Source organism: Carassius gibelio, chromosome A10 (assembly GCF_023724105.1).
Source record: "Carassius gibelio isolate Cgi1373 ecotype wild population from Czech Republic chromosome A10, carGib1.2-hapl.c, whole genome shotgun sequence".
NCBI classification, from domain to species: Eukaryota; Metazoa; Chordata; class Actinopteri; order Cypriniformes; family Cyprinidae; genus Carassius; species Carassius gibelio.
The window spans coordinates 7,231,072-7,250,884 of NC_068380.1; the positions used below are offsets into that span (position 1 = coordinate 7,231,072).

At 38.7% G+C, this 19,813-nt stretch overlaps 3 protein-coding genes across 4 annotated transcripts in view; 2 read left to right on the forward strand and 1 right to left on the reverse strand.

The window, feature by feature from the left end:
• Nucleotides 1-19,813, reverse strand: part of LOC128020982 (neurofibromin) — a 55,536-nt gene that overhangs the window by 16,042 nt on the left and 19,681 nt on the right. For both annotated transcript variants that reach the window (XM_052607825.1, XM_052607824.1), the window contains 5 exons: nt 19,287-19,445; nt 18,832-18,929; nt 18,613-18,759; nt 18,081-18,227; nt 17,848-17,958 (listed from right to left, as the gene is read on the reverse strand). In XM_052607825.1, coding sequence (XP_052463785.1) covers nt 17,848-17,958; nt 18,081-18,227; nt 18,613-18,759; nt 18,832-18,929; nt 19,287-19,445 — 662 coding nt within the window. The remainder of the gene's footprint in view (nt 1-17,847; nt 17,959-18,080; nt 18,228-18,612; nt 18,760-18,831; nt 18,930-19,286; nt 19,446-19,813) is intronic.
• On the forward strand, nt 4,272-10,982 carry LOC128020983 (mucin-6-like). The gene is made up of 2 exons (XM_052607826.1): nt 4,272-4,380; nt 4,854-10,982. The coding sequence occupies exon 2, from the start codon at nt 4,876-4,878 to the stop codon at nt 10,540-10,542; it is 5,667 nt and encodes a 1,888-aa protein (XP_052463786.1). The 5' UTR covers nt 4,272-4,380; nt 4,854-4,875; the 3' UTR covers nt 10,543-10,982.
• Nucleotides 11,962-15,988, forward strand: LOC128020984 (oligodendrocyte-myelin glycoprotein-like). Its single transcript, XM_052607827.1, has 2 exons — nt 11,962-12,246; nt 14,266-15,988. Exons 1-2 carry the CDS (start codon nt 12,233-12,235, stop codon nt 15,497-15,499), a joined length of 1,248 nt encoding a protein of 415 aa, XP_052463787.1. The 5' UTR covers nt 11,962-12,232; the 3' UTR covers nt 15,500-15,988.

Consider the following 19,813-nt stretch of genomic DNA (forward strand, 5'->3'; position numbering starts at 1 on the left):
CAGCCCTTTTTCTCACTCTGGATAAGTACAGTTCTTGAATAGATGGGAGAGTTGAACCGATGATTCGTTCAGCAGTCCGGACTACTCTCTGTAGTCTTCTGAGGTCAGATTTAGAAGCTGAGCTGAACCAGACAGTTACTGAAGTGCAGAGGATGGATTCAATGATGGTGGAGTAGAACTGTTTCAGCAGCTCCTGTGGCAGGTTTAACTTCCTCAGCTGGCGGAGAAAGTACAACCTCTGCTGGGCCTTTTTTACGATGGAGTCAATGTGAATGTCCCACTTCAGGTCCTGAGAGATGGTGGTACCCAGGAACCTGAATGACTCCACTGCAGTCACAGGGCTGTTCATGATGGTGAGTGGGGGGAGTGCAGGGGGGTTTCTCCTGAAGTCCACGATCATCTCCACTGTTTTGAGGGTGTTAAGCTCCAGGTTGTTGAGAGTGCACCAGACAGCCAGCTCTTTTACCTCCTGTCTGTAAGCAGACTCGTCACCGTCCTGAATGAGGCCGATGAGTGTGGTGTCATCTGCAAACTTGAGGAGCTTGACAGAGGGGTCCTTAGACGTGCAATCATTAGTGTAAATTGGGCAAAACATATAACACCTGAGGCACCGCTACAGTGATCTCTATGACCAATGCATGGCAAAAAAAAGACGAACAAAAAAATCCCTGAACACGGTTTTATTTTATTTTTATTCCATTTGTCTAGACATTTTGTTTGACATCTTTACTTAGTGATTATTTTGACTTATGTCTGTTCTAGAGACATTTGATGAAGCTATCATTGGTTTTCTTTTGGAAATGTGTTTAAAATTTATACTGATTGAATTTATGACTGTAAAGCATGTCTGTGTGTGTCAAAATCGTGATTAAAATTGAAATCACAAAATTTATTTTTGTCCATATCGCACAGCCCTACTGGGAACTAAGGTTCACATAAAATGGGAAATGAATGTCTTTTCCAACTTAAAATATACAGTCACACATAGTTTATTACACAGAATATGTACAAATCTGTACATTCAGCCAAGTATGGTGACCAATACTCAGAATTCGTGCTCTGCATTTAACCCACCCAAAGTCCACATACACAGAGCAGTGAACACACACACACACACACACACACACACAGTGAACTCACACCCGGAGCAGTGGCTAGGTATTTATGCTGCGGCGCCCGGCTATTAAAATCAGAAGAACCTTTAGGTTTCACAAAAGGTTTGTGGCGAAAGAAGGTTCTTCAGATTATAAAAAGGTCAGAAAGAGATGGTTCTTTAAAGAGCTTTTGCCTGAATGGTTCTTTATGGAACCAAAAAGGGTTCTGTGAAACCGAAGGGTTATTCTGAGGTAAATGTGTGTTACATTGCAATGTTTACAAACTTTACACGTTTTCTGCAGTTTAAAAATGTTGTACTGTAGGATCTTTTAAAAAACAGCCTACCTTTTGATGTTAATTCATGTTCATTATGTACTCTAGAAGTAAAGAGAAAGGTATGATAGGTTCATGTGCTGCTTAAACTAAGGCTCGCAATCAAGCATGCTGCATTAAAGGGTGCCAAAACTGCATTTGTTGTTTGAATTTGTTTTGAATTTGGATTCATTTTGAAGCTGATACTTTGTTAATTATAAAGTACAAAGTACGACAAGTATGCTTCAAGTAATGAAGTTTACACATTAACAGATCACAGCATAGACCTAAGATCTTAAGAAGCAGCCATATTATTAATGATTATAAATCAGAATTGTTACTGATATTGCCAATATCCACACAGCAGACAGCTTTACCTGTTGTAGTTTGTTCAAGTTGTGCATGAAATAAACGCTGTTTTTCTGCATTTTCTCTTTAAGTCTCCATTTCTCACTCTCTCTCTCACCCTGTTCAACTGTGTGTGTGATCACTGCTGTGTGGCAGAGATGAGGACTGTTTGAAACTCTTTTTCCACTAAAACTTTGTTGCGCATCGTCTCAGTTTAATGCATGGAAAAAAAGTTACATACTTTAAAACTGATAACGTACATACATAGGCCTTAACTCGCAATAAAAAAAATAAGTGATTTAATAATTATCGTCGCAAATGCGACTTGTTTTAATCACAGTTTGGAGCCCTGTATATGTGTGTGTGTGTGTGTGTGTGTGAGACCCTGGATCACAAAACCAATCTTAAGTGTCTTGATGTATGGTTTATTAGGATCTGACAATATTTGGCAGAGATACAACTATTTGAGAATCTGGAATCTGAGGGTGCAAAAAAAATCTAAATACTGAGAAAATCACCTTTAAAGTTGTCCAAATGAATTCTTAGCAATGAATATTACTAATCAAAAAATACTTTTTTATATATTTACAGTAGGAAATTTACAAAATATCTACATGGAACATGATCTTTACTTAATATCCTAATGATTTTTTGGCATAAAAGAAAGATCGATAATGCCAATTCAATATACCCCAGCGACTTTGATAAGAAATCCACTCAACAGAAATTCATTTGTTAGGACCAAAAGTGCCCTTTAGTGTTGGTGATTAAAGGGACAGGGGCAGGGACATTCATTTGATCTTGAAGATAGATTGGAAGAAAAATTGTATACATAATGTCTTAAAGTTTAAAAGAAAGTAAAATAACAAAACTTCTTATTTCTCTTATGTCTTGCAGAACCATGAAAAGCCCCAGAACAGTTTATTTTGTATACTTTGCCTTGATCTTCGGAACACCACCTGCTAAAGCCACAGAAAACAACACAACACCAATCGAACCCACAGTTAACAACACAACAACAATCGAACACACAGTTAACAACACAACAAAAATCGAACCCACAGTTAACAACACAACACCAATCGAACCCACAGATAACAACAACACAACACCAATCAAACCCACAGATAACAACAACAACACAACACCAGTCAATAGAACAGAAACCTCAACTACAATAAATGACAAAAATGGCACCACAGCAACATCCAACAATAATAGGCAGACAACCAAACTAAACTCTGCAGTGACAACAAATAAACCATCAGTCTGCACTCAGACCACTCCTAAACCCAAGGAAGGACACTGTATTTTCTCTCTACCAACTGGTGAAGATAACCTGATACTGACTGTGGTTGCTCTCACAGTGGGCTGTTTGGCATTGTTGCTGACCACACTGATAGGCACCTGCCAGGTTTGTCACCTGAGAGGAATTATCTCTAGTCTCCAGCATCATAATGGCAACATTGACCAACATGCCGAAAGAGAGAAGAGTGAATCGCCATGCAGGGATGAAGGCCAAGGGGACGGGCAGCCAACTGAGACCTGCCTTATGCTATCAGAAGTCACTGCAGCACAAGAGGAGAGTAGAGAGGATGAGGTGAACAATTCTGAGCCCTGCACTGAGCCACCTGTGAAGGACTCAAATGGAGACGTCACTCAAGAGAACAGTCTCGAGCCTGATGCAAAAGCACCAGAAAGCTCCGACACAGGGGTGTGATTGCAATCAGATACTTAACAAATGGATGTCACACAACTCCCCCTGGTGGCATTTAAAGTCTGCAACTGCTTACACTGTTAGCTACTGCATAAGACTCAGGAAGAAGGTCCTATGAAAGTATACAATATTATATATATATGTATATATTAGCAAATAAGCCTTTGTCACTCTCAACATTGTTTTTCTTAATTTAGTCAATAACATTATTGTATGACCATGTTTCAAATGTGTGCATTTATGTTGTCTGTATTTTAAATAATGTATCTGTATTTTGTTCACAATGCAAAAAAAACCTTCAAAACATCCTAAATTAGATATATGTGAAATATGAGATATGACATATTTGAGATGTATATATGTATGAGATATATGTTGAAAAACAAAAACATGTATGATAAGACTATTTGCCATTTATTTTAATGAATTATAATTATCTTCCCTGAAAACAATCAGATTAATCCAATTTTACGAGTAAGCTTATCTTGTTTTAAGGAGGTTCATATAGTTTTAGTAAAAAAAAATAAAAAATAAAAAAGGACTTTGTGCATTTTTGTGTTTTTGTAAAATAAAACAATTCATTCTTTATTTCAAACCTTTATAAACTATACAAGACTTGGGGTTTCTCATCTGAATCAAAACCTAGGTCAAATTAAGATAAATTAAATCCACACCATTTCATTTTGTAGCATCACACCACCATGAGAAAATACATCATTTTACAGCCACACCCATGTTTCTGCCATTCATTCACATTTAACAGATGATCACGTGATCTACTGTTTTATATTTTCAGCATGTTATAAATAGTAAAGCAAACCATCCAGGGCAGTTCATAAATGAAACGCCTTCTCTGACTTTATGATTCTGATCTTTGTGAAGAGAGACAGAGGAACATCCTAGAAATGGTAAGAAACATTTTGACAAAGAAACTTTATTGTTTGAGTGTTATTTGGTTGATAATTCCAGTTAGAAAACTTTGTATGCAGTACTGAAGTCAAACACCACTGAGAATAATTTAATAGATTAAATAACCTTAAATAGAAAAATGAATGTGATCATTATACTCTATAAATATAATGCTGGAATATCTATAGTTCTTCAATTATGTATTTCTGACTGGCTGAAAAGACACTGTTGGTTAATATAAATAAATCATATTTAAAATATGCATATATATAATAACTTGAACAGCTGTAGATAGTTAAACTCTTATGTGAATGGAGTTATTGTATACGTACTTTATTAAAAGGACAATCTCCTGAGGAAACAGTATTTTATATGAAATATAAATATATTTGTTTAATAATACAAATGTAAATAAATAAACATATAAAATATAAAGTTAAATATTTATGTCTGTTTTGTTCTCTCTCTATAGACATAAAAATCAAATATTAAACATGGAGCTATTTAGACCTTGTTTGTTCTTTTATCTGTTGGCCATTTTGCTGTCACTGAGCATCTCTTTGACCACAAACTCGAACCCCACCACTGCAGAAACACTTCAGTGGAAGGGTGGAGATGGTGTGAAAAGGTCACGAGTGAGAAGGCAGAACCTAGACCTACAAAATGCATTACGTTTACCAGAAAAGGCTTATGCTTTCTTTATGTTATGGAGAATTCTGGATGAAATGTACAACGATGCAAACACCATCAAACCATTAATGACAATGCCAGACAAACTGGAATTTACAACACCAGAAGGGCCAAAGATCATGGAGACTGAGGTGAAAACATCTTCAGTTCACGTACAGGAACAAAGCATTCATTCCACTGGTATGACTGGTACAAATAACTCTACAGCTATGCCGTCCTTCCCTACTCACTCATTACCAGACTCACAGAAAACAACTCAATTAGAAGATTTACAACTAGTGGGACAATCAACTCAGCGACTCCAGACCACAATACAGAAAATTACAGAATTCAATCAAGCTACAGAGCAACATATCCCAGATTCCACAACATTTAAAATTCTCACCATTGCATCAGAGGAAACATCTACAATTGCCATACATGAACAAATTGACCACTTCACTGGCATTAATATTATAAATAACTCCACTGCTATGGTGTCCTTTCCCACTCACTCATCATTCCCAGACTCACAGGAAACAACTCAATCAGGAGATTCAAAACTAGCTAAAGAATCAACTCAACAACTCCAGATCACAATACAGAAAATTACAGAATTCAATCAAGCTATAGAGCAACATATCCCTGATTCCAAAACATTTGAAATGTCCACCACTACATCTGAAGAACCTTCTACAATTGCCATACATGAACAAATTGACCACTTCACTGGAATTAATAGTATAAATATCTCCACTGCTATGGCATCCTTCCCCACTCACTCATTTCTATCAGAAACAACTCAATCAGGAGAAACAACTCAATCAGATTCACAACTAGCCGAGGAATCAACTCAACGACTCCAGACCACAATACAGAAAATTACAGAATTCAATCAAGCTAAAGAGCAACATATCCCTGATTCTACAACATTTAAATTTCCCACCACAGCATCAGAAGAACCTTCTACAATTGCCATACATGAACAAATTGACCACTTAACTGGCATTAATGGCATAAATAACTCTACAGCTATGGATACTCTACCCACTCAATCATCATTTCCAGACTCACAGGAAACAACTCAATCTGGAGATTCAGAACTAGCTGAAGAATCAACTCAACGACCCCAGACCACAATACAGAATATTCCTTCCATACATGAACAAATTGACCACTTCACTGGCATTAATAGTATAAATAACTCCACTTCTATGGCGTCCTTCCCCACTCATTCATCATTACCAGACTCACAAGAAACAACTCAATCACGAGATTCACAACTAGCTGAAGAATCAACTCAACAACCCCAGACCACAATACAGAATATTCCTTCCATACATGAACAAATCAACCGCTTCACTGGCATTAATGGCATAAATAACTCTACAGTTATGGCGTCTCTACCCACTCAATCATCATTTCCAGATTCACAAGAAACAACTAAATCAGGAGATTCACAACTAGCTGAAGAATCAACTCAGCGATTCAAGACCACAATACAGAAAATTACACAACCCAGTGAAGTTACAGAGCAACACATCCCTGATTCCTCAACATTTAAATTTCCCACCACAGCAGCAGAAGATCCTTCTACAATTGCCATACATGAACAAATCGACCACTTGACTGGTATTAATGATACAAATAACTCCACTGCTATGGCATCCTTCCCCACTCATTCATCATTACCAGACTCACAAGAAACAACTCAATCACGAGATTCACAACTAGCTGAAGAATCAACTCAACAACCCCAGACCACAATACAGAATATTCCTTCCATACATGAACAAATTGATCACTTCACTGGCATTAATGGCATAAATAACTCTACAGCTATGGCGTCTCTACCCACTCAATCATCATTTCCAGATTCACAAGAAACAACTCAATCAAGAGATTCACAACTAGCTGAAGAATCAACTCAACGACTCCAGACCACAATACAGAAAATTACACAACCCAGTGAAGTTACAGAGCAACACATCCTTGATTCCACAACATTTAAATTTCCCACCACAGCAGCAGAAGATCCTTCTACAACTGCCATACATGAACAAATCTACCACTTGACTGGCATTAATGGCATAAATAACTCTACAGCTATGGCATCCTTACACACTCAATCATCATTACCAGACACACTGGAAACAACTCAATCAGGAGATTCAAATCTAGCAAAAGAATCAACTCAACAACTCCAGACCACAATGCAGAATATTCCTTCCATACATGAACAAATTGATCACTTCACTGGCATCAATGGCATAAATAACTCTACAGCTATGGCGTCTCTACCCACTCAATCATCATTTCCAGATTCACAAGAAACAACTAAATCAGGAGATTCACAACTAGCTGAAGAATCAACTCAGCGATTCAAGACCACAATACAGAAAATTACACAACCCAGTGAAGTTACAGAGCAACACATTCCTGATTCCTCAACATTTAAATTTCCCACCACAGCAGCAGAAGATCCTTCTACAATTGCCATACATGAACAAATCGACCACTTGACTGGTATTAATGATACAAATAACTCCACTGCTATGGCGTCCTTCCCCACTCATTCATCATTACCAGACTCACAAGAAACAACTCAATCAGGAGATTCACAACTAGCTGAAGAATCAACTCAACAACCCCAGACCACAATACAGAATATTCCTTCCATACATGAACAAATTGACCACTTCACTGGCATTAATGGCATAAATAACTCTACAGCTATGGCGTCTCTACCCACTCAATCATCATTTCCAGATTCACAAGAAACAACTCAATCAAGAGATTCACAACTAGCTGAAGAATCAACTCAACAACCCCAGACCACAATACAGAAAATTCCTTCCATTCATGAACAAATTGACCACTTCACTGGCATTAATGGCATAAATAACTCTACAGCTATGGCGTCTCTACCCACTCAATCATCATTTCCAGATTCACAAGAAACAACTCAATCAGGAGATTCACAACTAGCTGAAGAATCAACTCAACGACTCCAGACCACAATACAGAAAATTACACAACCCAGTGAAGTTACAGAGCAACACATCCCTGATTCCTCAACATTTAAATTTCCCACCACAGCAGCAGAAGTTCCTTCTACAATTGCCATACATGAACAAATCGACCACTTGACTGGCATTAATGGCATAAATAACTCTACAGCTATGGCATCCTTACACACTCAATCATCATTACCAGACACACTGGAAACAACTCAATCAGGAGATTCAAATCTAGCAAAAGAATCAACTCAACAACTCCAGACCACAATACAGAATATTCCTTCCATACTTGAACAAATCGACTACTTCACTGGCATTAATGATACAAATAACTTCACTTCTAAGGCGTCCTTCCCCACTCATTCATCATTACCAGACTCACAAGAAACAACTCAATCAGGAGATTCACAACTAGCTGAAGAATCAACTAAATTCCTAACCACAATACAAAAAAATCATTCTATACATGAACAAATTGACCACTTCACTGGTAGTAATGGTACAAAAAACTATACAGCTATGGTGTCTCTCCCCACTCAATCATCATTTCCAGACTCACAGGAAACAACTGAATCAGGAGATTTACAACTTGCTGAACAATCAACTCAACGACTCCAGACCACAATACAGAACATTATAGAACCCAGCCAAGTTACAGAGCAACACATCCCTGATTCCACAAAATTCACTATCAAAAACTCCTCCAAAGCAGCAGAAGAACCTTCTTCAATTGCCGTACATGATCAAATCAACCGCTTCACTGGTATTAATGGCATAAATAACTCCACAGCTATGGAGTCTCTACCCACTCAATCATCATTTCCAGACTCACAGGAAACAACTCAATCTGGAGATTCAGAACTAGCTGAAGAATCAGCTCAACACTTCCACAGAACGAAACAGAAAATTCCAAAACCCATCATTCACTCTACTGGAACAAATGGTACTAATTATTCTACACCTACATCTTTTCTCACTGAACTGCCACCACAAGTGTCACAAGAAAACACCCTGTCAGGAGCTCCACAACTACTTGAACATTCAACTCAACATTTCCAGAGCCCCAAACAGAAAATGACAAAACCCAGTCTGAAAATTGTACACCTTATTGCAACCATTTCCACCCCACATCTGGCCACAACATATAGAATTCAACAGGAAACTCTACTAAAGTCTGCCATGGACCCACACATTCCAAATAATGACATACTTGCATCAACAATGGAAAACGACAATCTGCAACCAACTCCAGTTCCACAAATAACAAAGGATGAATATCCCAATATGACGCCATTCATCATGCAAAGCATTTCAAAACCAACTCCACCAGCAAGGACAAAACAAACAACTTTATTAACAGTCAAGCCTGAAATCATAAAACATCCTCCACACACTCTTTCTGTTACCTGGCAAAATGGGAAACCCAACTGGCTTGTGACAACCACAGATTGGAGAGTGTCAAAACCTACGCCACCTACATTCACATTGAAGAGGCAAATACAAGACTCCACTTCACTTCTGCTGACTCCAAAAAATATAAAGAAAAATACTCAAACACGAACAAATGATTCATTAGTAAGCAGCAAAACGGCTTCCACTTCACCTCTTCCAATCCTGATAGAGAAACATTTGTTTGACTCAGAAGGACCAAAGGAAACTTCTGTGCCAACAGGCATTAGTCTACAGGATTCCAGAACCCATCGGAGTAATGCAGAAACACAGTCACAGAGCACAACAAACAAATACACAATCCTTAACAAAATTATGTCCCAAACAAGTTTCCCGTTAGTAAAGGACACAGCAAATCAAGCTCCCACAGATGGAGTGCATATGTCTCAAACTATTCCAGTCACCACAGAAAAGCTCATTAAGATGTTCACTCTAAATCCAAGACCTTCAGAAAAAAATATTCATACCACATCAGTTGTAACAAATGGATTACTACAATCAAGAACACTGGAAATTCCATCCAGGATTTCAACAAAACGGGCCAATATCCATCCCACCAAAACAACGGAGTCTCGATATGAACCGACAAATCAAGGACCTACAGCAGATTCAATGCCAAATGAAAATTATTCCAATAATGATCTGCTAACCGAGATGGAAAAACCAACGCAAAGCATGAGTGGACGCAAACCAAGTTTGACAACTCGTTCAACTAGATGGCACGTGTCAAAAACACAAACTATTTCACAGAAACCCAAGACATTTATTTTATCAACATACAAATCAGCTAATTCCGCAGTAGAAAATGACACGAAAACCCACAGATATATTTTTGAAGTACTTCTTGCTTTTATGTGCCTTTTGTTGCTGTTAATAGTAATCTTGCTTTGGGTAGTCTGGAAAAGATGGAAAGCCCGGCACAGGAGGAGCAACATCTGGGTAGCAGGTTCTCCTGTCCTGTGTGGAACATATCATTCAGTCTTGCAGTACAGCAGTTCACACGGCAATGCAGATGAGGAATAAGAACAGTCAAAAGAAAAAGCAAGAAAATAGTGATATTTCTGAGACTATTGCTCTCAAGCAACAACACATATACGTTGTATAAACATGAGGATGTCAGGGACTCACGGCACTCTTACCCTCGACATGACAGCTTTTTTAACTAAACAAATTGTGAATTAACAAATTCTACAGACTTCTCAGTGAGTCACAATCTTCCAGACGACGTCTTCGTGTCTTGCATATGCAAAGACTTAACTTTACATGAACAAATGAGTGTTAAGATTACATTATATATGTTGATATTATGTGATTGTACTTTTAAAGGTTAACAATTGTTTTAATAAAAAAGCTATTTTGACCTGTATTATAACTGATATTAATCCGATTCACTAAAACAAAAACTTGTTGAAAAATGTCCATTAACTATTACTGTACATACAAATTGAATACATTTCAAAAGACTATACGTCATGTGGCAATTCCTTTCACTTTTACCTCTGACTTTTCCTTTTGCCTGGCTCACACACAAAAACACTGTGACCCACTAAAACACATGCCACAAAATCTTTTAAAATGGAGCGGGGATATGTGTTTGATGAACAGATCAATGAACTAAGGGAAGAAAGTAGACAGCACATGTAAAACAAGAACTGAGTGCAGATGGATTTAGTAAAACATTCTATGGCATTTCTGCTTGACACACACAAACACAAATATACAGCATCATACACTCACACACAGTGCAAAGCTACATTAGTAGGCAGAGGATGTTTCATTACTGGGCAGCATTAGCAAGCTCTGAAAGAATGAAGCGATTGAGGAAGAAAAAGGGAGAGGAACGGAGAGAGAGATGGAGAGTGGCACTGAGAAGTTTCTGTACCAGCACTCTTTTGTTCAAAACGTACAAACACACACACCTGCCTGGGCAAGAACATGATGGTGAGGAGCTTTAAATACGCAAACCAAAAAGCGTGCTAGGAATTATACTACACTAAGAATTAAGAAGTGCTTCATTATTAGGGTTTTAAATTAAAACGCTGAATTTTACAGCATGTGTTGAATGGGTGGGAGAATCTGTGAGGAACTGATTAAAATGGTGAATTGTGTTAAACGGAGATGTACTCTTACTGATAGCTGACAGCATAATCAGAATAACAATTTCACTAAAATCACCGGAACATTTCTGCAAGATCAGAAATTGTGTTCATTTTAGAATTTTTCCAATTTGAAATTAGTCTTTTTCACCAGACTCAATCCCAGTAATCTAAAACTCAGACAAAACATATTCAGGTCTGAATTACAGGTTAAGTGTTGCTTAATGACTGAAGAAAGAAGGAAAACAGGAAGGAGAGGGAGGGGGAGAGAGCAAAAAAGAAAGCAAGAGGAAATTGATGCTGAATGAGGGAATCCTAAAGAGGAAACAGAGATGTCAGCACTTCCTCTCTCTCTCTTTCTTGTACCAGGGCATAGACTCTACTACATCTCCCCACCCTGCCTCTCTTTCTCACCCCTCTGCTATTATAGTGATCCCAGAAAGGGACATGCACAGAGAAAGACGGGATTTGGATTTTACTGCGGCATAAAGCGAGAATAGCATAAAAAAGAAAGAGATCAGAGCCGTGCTAACCTGGAGATCAAGCAGAAAAAAAGAGGTGAGGGATGGAGAGAAACTGAAAGACAGAAAGAGGACAGGAAAAAGGAGCACAGAGTGATGACAAGGAGAAGGTAAGTAATTCACAATGCAGCAAAGTTTACCTGAGGAAAGATTAGATTAGACGATCACATTTTCATGGAATGTGGCATGATATGAACAAGCAGCTAAGCACATTATATATAAATGCAGTTTTTTTCTAAGCACGTGCTTAGAGAGTCGAGCAGATCTAGGTGCAGGCAGATCTGCAGAGCCACTGCATGAAGACCTTCACAGCTCTGCTGTATGTTTGCATGTCTAACACTCTTTCTCAAAACTCATGCCAATGCTTTGACTAGCTTCACAACTGCAAACAAAAGAGGCAAAACACATACAGTACATACACAAACCTTTCACTTTTTTTTTTTAAATCAATATCAAAGGTTATATAAGACCCACGGTTATCACACCCTATAATTAGATTTATTATCATCACTAACCATAATCAGACTCACTGCTGTCACTCACTATAATCAGACTAAACATTGTCATTTTAATTATATTCTATATTCAGATTCGCTAAAGTTCAGGCTCATTGTGATTATGTGGCCTCAGACACTGTGTAATAAGACTCAGTCAGTCATAATCAGACTGTGTTGACACACTGTAATCGGGCACAAATTGCATTACTCAATGTAGTTAGACTCGATCTCACCATTCTGCATTAATCAGAATTACTGTCATCAGAACTAATCAGTTACTCAATATAATCAAATTTGGACTCGCCATAAATTACATACCATCATCGAACTCACCAAATGCTAAATTCATCTTCATTTTAATGAGACTCCTTACACTCATTATCAATCACACAGACTGCATTACTCTAATGCCAAACTAATGTCATCAGACCCTGTCACTTAATACAATCAGATTGACTAAAGCTCATACTCATAGCATGTAAATCGGATTGAATTGGCTCGATCCGACTAAAATTTCGATCAGATTGTAAGGGGTGGTTTATCCCTTTTGTAATCCAAGCGAAAGGACATGTAAACACTTAATCGGATTGAAAACAGAAACTGGAAAGTACCGCACATGTGCAGTGACTTAGAAATAGCATAATGACGTATTACAATGTGTTCTTCCTGGTGAATAAAGTGTCATAAATAAGTGTCCTGTCATTATAAAACTCCCCTTTCACTCAGTGTATGTGAAGTGGAACAGGACCACGACTCTTATCAACAGACGACTAGTTTTGGGTGCGGGAAGGGTGCACTTTTAATACTTTTTTTTTTTACTAAAGTAAAGTTAAGCAGCACAACAGTTCATGTGCTGGTCATCGCCTAATTAGGACCCAAAGTAGATAAATATCACGTGTGCTTTTTAAAACAGCGGCGGTAAACTCTGTATATTCATGCAGTGTCCGCATGTCAAAAGAGTAAATCCAATCAGAAGCTTGTAACATGTAAACGTTGTGCATTGTGACGCACATTGTGAGGGGAAGTTGTGGCCTAGTGGTTAGAGAATTTGACTCCTAACCCTAGGGTTGTGGGTTCGAGTCTCGGGCCGGACATACCACGACTTAGGTGCCCCTGCTCCCCGGGCGCCGCAGCATAAATGGCTGTCCACTGCTCCGTGTGTGTGTTCACGGTTTTTGTGTGTTCACTGCTGTGTGCGCACTTTGGATGGGATAAATGCAGAGCACAAATTCTGAGTACGGGTCACCATACTTGGCTGAATGTCACTTCACTTTCACATCAACCCAATCACTTTATTTACCATTCATGTAAACACAACGTTCGGATTCGTCAATCAGAATGAATTCATTCCGATGGAAGCAAAAAGTGTCCATGTAAATGCACCTATTGTCATTACCTACTACGCAACACGCTGTTATCAGACTCATTTTCTTGTGCATTATAATTAGATTTCTATCATATGTAATCAGACTGTTATCTTAAATCTTTCTGTAAGAATCTGTAATTCTGTAATAATCAGACTCACTTAAAAAAAAAAAATCACAAAGTACTACCAGTCATGATATTAGTAAAATACTACAAAAACAAATAACATGTAACATAAAAAAACGTATCTCTTGCAATTGTCTACAGGAACACAATGAAGATGCCCGTGTGTGCAACGATGTCCTGCCTGCTCTTGCTGTGGTTTACATGTACTCACGTACATGCAGACTGTCCCAGTGTTTGCTCCTGTAGCAAGAGCCATCGGACAGTTGACTGTTCCTGGAGGGGGGTTAGGCATCTGCCGGAGGGCCTGCAGCGAAACATTCAATCCCTCAACCTGACCCACAATCGGCTATCTGACCTGGACCACCACCTAAGCTCCTTCACACATCTGCGCTCCCTGGACATCTCCTACAACCGTCTGCATCACTTCCCAGCCTCGCTGCCACGGGCGCTGTGGGAAATCAACGTCTCAGGAAACCGTCTGCGTGTTCTTAACAAGGATGACACAGCACACCAGTGGAACCTCAGAGTTCTGGACCTGTCCGTCAATAAGCTGGAACGTGTGGTCTTCATCAACAACACGCTCCCCAACCTGAAGGCTCTCAACCTCAGTCATAACAAGTTCTGGACAGTACCTACCAACATGCCCCAAAACCTGGAGGTGGTAGATCTATCCCACAACACTCTGGTCCAGATTCTGCCGGGGTCCATGAACCGGCTACACAGTTTGGCTCGGTTTTACCTGCACGCAAACCGCTTCACCACGATCAGTGAAGGGGCATTTGAGAATCTTCCAAGTCTGAAGCTCATCACTCTAGGGGAAAATCCCTGGGCTTGTGAAGAAACTGCCAATATCAGCCACCTGTTGGTGTGGACCAAACACACTTCCGCTCGAGTGTTTGGCTGCCCCTGCCACACCTGGCATACCTGCGGAGAGGCTCATCTGTCCAGTACAGGGAGCTGGCACTTTGAAACCTACACGCTGTCCCCATTCTTAGTTGGTACAGAGGTGACAAGCCACCCATATGTACAAGTGGTCACCACGCACTTCTGGACGTCACTCCTACATACCAAGGATGACCAATCGGGATCTAGAAGCACCAAGGAACAGGAGTCTTCCAGGAGTGGCCTTCTCTTTACTTCAACTTCAGAGGTTTCCCATTCTAATACTCATTCAACTACAGAAGGCCCAGTCACAACAGGCAAATTCTTCACTACTGTCTCCACCACACGCAGGACCACCACTCTCCGTACACGGAGTGTGAAGAGACCCAATCAAAACCTCAGTCGAAACACAAGCTCAAGATGCAGCATGGGTTCACTCTTCACATCAGTCTTCTGTACGCTCCATCTGATGGCCATGATGCAAGGGCTCTGAGGGTCAGCCGAGTCACACGGCCTTTCTTCTAAACTGGATCAAACTATAAATTCATGTTAACAAATGGATAACACGCTCCACATTTTCAAGTGATTTTAATGTGTAATATATAATGGAAACATCAAATGAACTTAATAGCTACCAAAACAGAACAGTCTCACAATATAACCTCCATCTACTGATGAAGAGGAGCAACAAACAGGATTACTGGACATACAGGTTTACATGAAATAGAAGCATTTCATTATATTAAAGAGTCTGATTAACTTCTGATAATCCATTTAGTAAAAAAAAAAATGATTAAGTTAAATGCACGATTCTGTTAATACTACTGCAATAATAAAAAAACCATAAAAAGCATTCTTTTTAATCAAAAGCTCTGCACTGTTCAATAAAATCTACACTATAAAAATTATTAAATCTATATAATGAAATATAATGAATACAAAGCTACTTTGTGATGTCATTCAATAAAGAAATATTGCTTTCTGCCTGCTTAAGGGTACAACTTTGGCTTTTATTAGCAGGGATTAAACACTGATTGTAACTTTCAGCCAAACTTTCATCACTTGGAAACAACGCATTACACTTACCCAACCATGGTCGGAACAAACAACATATAACAAAAAAGAAAACTACAGGGACACTTGACCAAGATAAATCTACCAGCTCTTTCGGGTCCCAAACAGCTGGTAAGCCATCTTCACAACTACTTAAACCAGTGATGAGAAGCTGGAAACCATTTATCACGTATTCACATTTCAAAAACATAGATGTTAAAAGAATTTTCCAGCTGGGAAAGCAGTTTATTTTTCTCACCATCATGCTTTCATTTTCATCTTCTGACAGAACACAAAACATTTAGAAACCCTGTTATTACTAATGACAGTGATAAACTCTTGTAAGATTACCCAGCTATGTAGGCATATCAAATTTAAAATAAGACTTCAGTTGCACTTTATTTTTCAGTACGTGTACTAACATGTACTTATAGTGTACTTACAGTGTATTTAACTAAGAAAGTTCTGGTAACACAAGGTAACTACATGGGGTAGGGTTAGGTTTAGGGGTAGGTTCAGGGTTAGTGCCTTGTTATTACATAGTTTTTGTAATTACTATAATAAGTACATTGCATGTACATAAGGAACAGGACTGTTCTATATAATTCTATATTTGGAAATCTTTTGTCGTAAACCCAACTCAAGCCAGTATTCCAATTGTAACCATGATACCTGACGAAAAGCAAACAAACTATTTGTTAAACAAAAGGAAATCTTGTCAGCATGATCTTTCCATCACTGACCCTCCTTTTTGAAGAATCATGTGACTTCCTCCACTGGTGTCATTATTAAAAGCATCTGCATCTGTTCAGAGACACTGCACATCACCGCTTGCAGAGGTAAAGCATCAGCACTATCTGAGTGGAGCACCGCTGGTGAGTACCCAGGGCATGTTTACAGCTCTAAATTATTTCTTTGAACTAATGCAGTGTTCGCAAATTAAATTCTGAATGCCTTTGAACCTGTATGATCACATATAAATCTTTTATCTAAAAAAAAAAAAAAAAGTGCTTATACTTCTATACTGATATGATTTTTGTGTTATGTTTTTGTCAGATCAGAAAAATGGCTCTAAGAGTGCACGTCTGCCTGGTTCTGCTAGTTGGGTTGTTCGGCTGTATGCAGGTTACCCTTAGCGCAAACACTACTACTTCATTTCCTAATACCAACAGCACTGCTAAAATGAACAACAGTGCTTTTCCGAATGGGAATGGGAATTGGAATGGCGGCGGTGCTGGCGGGAGTTCAAACGGCGTTTGGAGTATGACGACCACCACCCAATCAACCAGCTCCAAAAACAACACAAATCTGAATGCACAAGCCAGCGCCCTCGTTAGCAGTGCCTCCTGTTCCTCCATGACTAGCTTCTTCAAACTTCTGCTGTTTGTGTCCGTGGCTCTGAGCTTTGTATAGATGATACAGCGACCATCAACCTCCCTTGTGCTTTGAAGGCACACAATAACGTGAGATTCTTCGGTGATGCAATGTAATGTTTTCTGAAATTCTATGCAATTGTCGTAGATGTTACACGACTTGTAACAAACAGCTTTTTGCTTAACATTAGAGAAAAATATGTAAAACTACTGTCGATACTATTCACAACTTTTATGAAAAGGGCAATCAGGTTTTGTTTTATTTATTGGTGAAAAATGCTGTAATATCTTCATACTTGAATGTACAAAAATACATCTATGCATCTGTAAGCTATTGTTAGTCAACTGATTGTTTTCAGAAGGAATAAAACTTTGAACAAAAGAACGCTGTGTGCTTTTGTAAATTATTTCTTACCTGCGAGTTACATAGTAAAACACAGGGTTTCCGTTCTTCGAGGTTCCAGCCTGATAAAAGATATTAAGAGTCTTCAACGCTTTAAACTCTTCTTTCTCATGCACCTGGTGTCTAAAGAAAAAGAAAAAACAGTTATGAACTGCAAAGTAAAAGTGGGGTTTCAGCTTCAAATAAGACAAAAAAAAATGGTGTTAGAAAAATACTAATCTTATAAGAATGTTTCGATTTTCTACCTTGTCATAAACTCCTCAAATTTGGAGCTGGTCAGATTCAGGCTGGACCAATGAGTATCTGCTACAGGTTTGTGTTCTGGGGGACCCAGGTAAGCAAGCAGGGTGGCCATCTTATCAAAGGGCCTCCTTCCAACAGCTTTATGATCCCTGAAGAGTTTGGAAAAAAAAAAAAAATCTGATTACCTAAAATTTCATTGAGAATTTGAGAATCATCAATAATTGTATGCTTACATTACAATATTTCCCTGAAGCACAGATTATGAAGCATGACAGAAGATGGATGATGATTATTTTTTTTACAACAAGACAGCTGTCTCTTAAAGATAGTGTTTTACAAATGCAATCAGATCAGAGAGAATCAAGTCAAGGAGAAAAAGTAAAAAATGCAAATCAGTTCCTAACCAAATGTAGAGATTTGAATGGGGGAAAAATTCCAAGAATCTCAGCTCAAGACATGGCCAAACTGCACTTCCAGTAACAGTCTCTCCGAAACGGACTTTCTTTCGCACAAGTCTTTCGCAGACCTGCTCACCTGTTACTAGACAAATACTGTCCGATTTTCTCTTGGTTGTTCCACAGCAGCCTGTGCAGGGCCAAAACATTCCCATCACTAATGAAGGACAGGCTGTGGTTGAGAGAGTCGCTCGCCGGGCAGTCAGACGCGATGTCCAGGAAAAATCTAGAAGGAGAGAAAAGTTTAAATGAGCTGGTGACAGGATTTAGAAATTGAAGATCATAATTGCTTTCTTACCTTCTCGCTAGTTCAAAATTACTCTTCACAAAGTCATTAAATGGCCTCATGTGCTCCTCTTTTGTGAACAAAACATGGTTGGCAATACTTTGCAGGATCTGACAAATGAAATACAAGTCTGTTTAAAAAGGAAACCTCCAAATCTTTCCGCTTTGTCTACAACTTTATTGTACATTATAATATATTGATTATATTAATCCAATAAAACATTCAAGGCCATGCACTGCAGTGATTTGAAGCATTTTTACTATTATTTAAGTGGCTTATTGTTTAAATAAACCCTGCTAGATGGTAGGGTTGCCAGATCTGCTTTTGATTTGGCAGACCTTTCTGGACAAGCATTGGAGCTGCAAAAACTAACTTGGCCAACATAAGCTGGGACAAACTGTTTTCCAGCATGGACATTTTTTTTAGGAATAGTAGTATTAATTTCTTTCTATGCAAAATACTCTCACCTTCGACATGAGTTTAAGGCCTCTTTCTATCCTGGGCGAAGGCTTTTTGTCGAGAATCCCAGCCTCGTAGGGAGAGACAATAGCTGGGTTCACGAAACGCAGAAACATGGCACTACCTACTGCTCCAATACTGTTCTGTGGGAAGCGTTGGCTCACCACCTGAAACCAAAACACAGAAATACACAGGAACGTGAAAGAAGGATTTTATGAGGCAACATGATGCTACTCCATTATGACAGCTCCAATCCAGAACCAAAATGCATAACAGCATCAATACATCTGAACATTTCAAGTCAAATCAGGCTAAATTCTGGTTTATTGAAGGTCTAGTTGATCATATGAGATCTGTTGAATAACATGAGGTTCTGTGAGGGAACTATCTGAATGAATTGGCACCAGAGGCTTTAGAGTTAAAGTGTAGAAAGCAGTTTAAAGCTGTTAAACATTTCAATGATGGCACAGGTCTTCACCAGTGACCTTTAAGAATGTTAGAGAAGAAGAGAGGCAAAAGCAAAGCATTTAAAATG

Excerpts from the sequence above, each read along its gene's own strand:
- LOC128020983 (XM_052607826.1), top strand. The coding sequence starts at position 4,876 with ATGGAGCTATTTAGACCTTGTTTGTTCTTTTATCTGTTGGCCATTTTG.